A 4445-nucleotide genomic window follows, 5' to 3' on the forward strand; every position below is an offset into this window, starting at 1 on the left:
CGTTCATCAGACAGGGGAGAAAGGAGATTTCCTTCCCCTATTGCTCAACTAATATAAGAGGGAACTGGAAAATACCCTGTGTCTGGGGTCTGGGTTTCTTCCATGAAAATCTATATCTATGTAGAGAGAGAGGGGAACCTTTTAAAGAGCCAACTAAGACCCTCATTGTTTCCCGTGTGGCTCAGTGGTGAAGAAACTGCCTGCCAATGCAGGAGATGCAGGTTTGATCCCTGGGTCGGGAAGATCTCCTGCAAAGGGAAATGGCAACCCACTCCAGCATTCTTGCTGGGAAATCCCATGGACAGAGGATCCTGGTGGGCTACAGTCCATGGGGTCACAAAAGAGATGGACATGACTTAGCAACTAAACAACAAGACCCTAGGAACATTTACCAACCTTCCCCCTCAGCCCCTTTCTGCAGTAAAGATTCACTGTTTTAAGCACTGAATTCCAGGAAGGATGGCTGTTGGTAATAGCACCGAGTGACAGGACAAATCCTCTTGCAGGAATAAACCTGGCTCAGGGCTCTGAGACAGTGCCAGGAAGCTGCCACTGAAGAGGAGAGCCATCCATTTCACCTCCAGTTGTTAAGATACCATTCCCAAGGCCCTAAGAGAAGGTCAAGCTCCCTGTCTGGCATGGGGTGAGGGAGGTCAGATCTGATGCCAGAGGTCCAAGGTGTGTTCCCGAAAGAGACAAAGGGGTGTGTGAGTTTCCCCTTGCTACTACTCAGGGCTGCTGCCTTGCCGGCTGACCTGTCCTCTTTGTGTGTGCACCCTAGCAAAGACCCAAGATGGAGTGGCCTTGGAAATCCAGCCAGTCAACAGCCAGGAGGGGATCAACAGTGAGGAAGAGGAGAAGGCGGCCGCCAAGCTGCCCAAAAAGGAGAAGTCCGTGCTGCAGGGCAAGCTGACCCGCCTGGCTGTCCAGATGGCGAAAGCTGGTGAGTAGGTGGGGCCTTCTCAGTGTGTCCGTCAGTCTTCCTCTGGGTCCTCGCCACTTTGATTACTTCCTGTCTGTACCAACCAGGTCTGGCAGGAAGGAGCCGAAAATTCCAAGTGGCTGGTGCAGTTCAAGAACCTGTGTCCTTCCCTGTGACTGTTGGACCCTTGGCTTTAGCAGAGAGACATGTCTTCCTATATAGAGTTAAAGGCCCAAAACAGATGGGAGATTAACATTAGCAAGAAGGAAGACTTTAATAACTACTCACTTGCTCAAGTATTGGCTTGAAAATTCCTGAAGGGTAGAGAAGGCTGCTGTTGGCTGGGCGCAATTCTCTAGCATAGGAATGGCCAGGCACAGAGCAATCAGTTCAAAATGAGGACTGGAAGGCAAAGGAAGACAATGATTAAAGAGGCGCTTTGCAGAGCAGAAGTCACTAAAGGTCCTCCTGTGCATCACGAGAGGGAACAGCTTCCCCACGCCTGACTCTGGAGAGGGTGACGGGGAGGGTGCAGGAGGGACGGAGCTGGAAGAGGCAGCGAAAGGGAGATCGCCCCCGCAGCGGGCGTCCCTCCAGGCAGTCTGCTCCCGCTGTTTACTTCCTGACCCCACCTCTGGGTTCACCACAGAGTCGAGCCCGATGCATCTCTCCGTGTGCTGTTCACCTGGGACCTTGTTACGACGGTGCAGATTCTGACTCAAGCAGTCTGGGTGGGACCTGTGTTCCCAACAAGTCCCTCGGTGGGGCCCGCGCTGCTGCTCTGCTGAGCACATAGTGAGAAGCAGGAACCTGCGGCGATCCACTTGAGCATTCAGCTCCTCGGTCACATCAGCCTGTTTCAAGTGGTTGGCACCGCATGTGGCCAGTGGCTCCCTCTTGGACAGTGCAAACAGAGAACATTTTGAGCATCACAGAGTTTACAGAGCGTCAGCCTGGCCTGGTCATTCAGCTCCAGTACCCAGCTAATTTTTACCACCATAAAACCCCTTGCAAAGAAACAGTAGATGAACAAGAAAAATTGAAGTATGAAATCAAATCATTGAGCCTGGCACACAGGTTTGAAGCATTAAACACTTCCTGCCTAAGGCCTCCTGCTGTGCTCCTAATCCCCACCTTATTCTTTAGGGAGAACAGGCCACTGAGGGCTGTCACTGGTCTCTGTGTACTTCCCACATCCAGTGAGGCCAAGGACCAGAAGGAAGCAAGGGAATGCACTACCCTGAGAGTGAAGGCCTTCCTAAAGTTTGCACCCTCGCTCGATGCCTTGCTTGTCCTGACCCTGAATATGCCTTCACTGAAATAATCACCTCTAGCTTTGCTCTGATTTCCCTGAATCACTGGGCCCTCGGGAAAAGCAAAGATACGAATCAGAAAGCAGAACTCTTCCCAGATATTGTGCCACAGATAGACACAGGTGCCCAAATATTGATCCCCCAGCTCTCAGAGTAGCCAGGCAATACGTATGGCAGCTGGAGCCCCCAGGCCAGTTGTTTGCTGACCCAGAGCTTGTTCTTCCATTGTAGGATGTATAGGGTGAGCAACTGTCGCAGTTTGCTGGAGACCTTCTCAGTTCTAGCATTGAAAGTCCCACAGTCCAGGAAACTGCTCAGTCTCAGACAGGCCAGGATGGTTGGTCCCCCTCTGGTGTGCCATACCAACACCTCCCTGTGCCTTCATCTCCTCATAAAAGAGGATGATAGTAGTAACTTACCTCGCAGGGTTGTTGTGAGGATTCATGAGTTCCTACCTGGAAGTGCTTGCCTGGCTCATGGTGAGCACTGCCCGAACAGTTGCTGTTGTGCTCATCTTCTGTCTGTGCCACGTCAGGAGAAAGGCTGGGAGGCACTCTTCTGAGGGCTAGTCATGTAGGTGTTGTGCTAACACCACAGGGCGTCGCTGTGAACACACTGTGAACTGCCTGGCAGTCTCAGTCTGCTAGAGAAAAAGTCAATAAACTGCTAGGAAAGAGGCAACGGTAGTCACTACATCATGATTGGTGGGAAGATAGTAGCTCTGAGATAGAATCTTAAAATGCTGCTTTTGGAAAACTGTACCAACCCCCTTATTTATAAATGAGGAACTAGGCTCAGAGAGGGGTCAAGACCAGTCCAAAGCCATGAGTCAAGTTGGTACAGCACCAAAACTAACACCCATGTCTTTAGAATGCAAAATCATGTCTTTCGCCTGCACCGTAATGTACAAGTACCAGAGAATAGCTAGGGCCTTGGGGTATGACCAGATAGCTATCCGTCTCCAGTTAGGGCCCTAGGAACGCCCTCAAGCCTGGGTTCACGTGATTTGTTTCCTGGACAGGTCTGATCATGTCTGCCATCACAGTTCTCATCCCAGTTTTATCCTTTGCAATCGACAACTTTGCGATCCAGCGCAGACCGTGGCTGGCCGAGTGTACCCCCATCTACATCATTATTTTGTCTAGTTCTTCATCATCGGCGTCACGGTACTGGCGGTGGCTGTGCCTGAGGGGCTGCCCCTGGCTGTCTCCATGTCACTGGCCTTCTCTGTTAAGGTGAGGCTGGGGTGAGGCTCTGCTCTTTGAGAACACAGACCAGAGGGAAGGGCGCCAAGCAGCTCTGCTGAAAGGACGGCCACTTTGTCTTCATAAACTCTGGGTGATGCCTTCCAGGGGCACAAGCCGCTGGCACTTTGGAAGGGCCACCTGGATCAGTTGCATCAACGTTTACCTAACCTGGTAGCATCTTAAGAGGGTTTTCAAAAATGCTATCTTGCCTTTTTGTATGGGAGCAGAAAATGAAATGCAGAGAGTTGCTGGCTAGAAAATGGCCTTTGACCTGTGTTTTGGAGAGCACAGCTGCCCCTCTGCAGTCTCATCTGTTCTCCACTGTAGAAAATGATGAAAGACAATAACCTGGTGCGGCACTTAGACGCTTGTGAGACCATGGGCAACGCCACAGCCATCTGCTCGGACAAGACGGGCACGCTGACCATGAACCGCATGAGTGTGGTGCAGGCTTACATTGGAGACACTCATCACCATCAGATCCCAAGCCCTGATGACCTTGTGCTCGAGGTCCTGGAACTTATCTTCAATGGCATTTCCATCAACAGTGTCAACACCTCTAAGATTCTGGGAAGCTCTTCTTTCGCCAGGACACTTAAAATGGGCAGCTGGAAGGAACTGGTGGTTTCTCTCCCATTTCTTCTGCCTGAGTCGCCATCCCAGTTCCCAGTTCCCGCTCCCCAGTGAGCGTGTTTGGGGTGAGACCAGGGAATGATCCGTGGAAGTCGATCGGGGGATGGGGTGGGGAGTGAGGCAGAGAGGAGTCTGTGGCTGTGACATCACCATGGAAAGGCAGCATCTCTAAAAAGAGGCCTCATGCTGGTAGCAGAATTGAGCTTATCACGGGTAAATCACTTAGTTTCTGGAAGCTAAGAGAGAGTGTTAGAGGTACCAGCACCAGCCCCACAGCGTCTAAAAAGACCCCAGGCCCCGGGTGGCTCCGGGGCCAGGTCAACATGGCCC

At 51.7% G+C, this 4445-nt stretch overlaps 1 protein-coding gene across 1 annotated transcript; it reads left to right on the forward strand.

Moving 5' to 3' along the window:
- The first annotated feature begins 311 nt into the window (after window positions 1–311).
- On the forward strand, window positions 312–4393 carry LOC120859737 (plasma membrane calcium-transporting ATPase 4-like). Its single transcript, XM_040235728.1, has 3 exons — window positions 312–943; window positions 3257–3470; window positions 3810–4393. The coding sequence occupies exons 2-3, from the start codon at window positions 3447–3449 to the stop codon at window positions 4167–4169; spliced, it is 384 nt and encodes a 127-aa protein (XP_040091662.1). The 5' UTR covers window positions 312–943; window positions 3257–3446; the 3' UTR covers window positions 4170–4393.
- The last annotated feature ends 52 nt before the right edge of the window (window positions 4394–4445 follow it).

This window comes from Oryx dammah, unplaced genomic scaffold, assembly GCF_014754425.2.
Source record: "Oryx dammah isolate SB20612 unplaced genomic scaffold, SCBI_Odam_1.1 HiC_scaffold_2670, whole genome shotgun sequence".
Lineage (NCBI taxonomy): Eukaryota > Metazoa > Chordata > Mammalia > Artiodactyla > Bovidae > Oryx > Oryx dammah.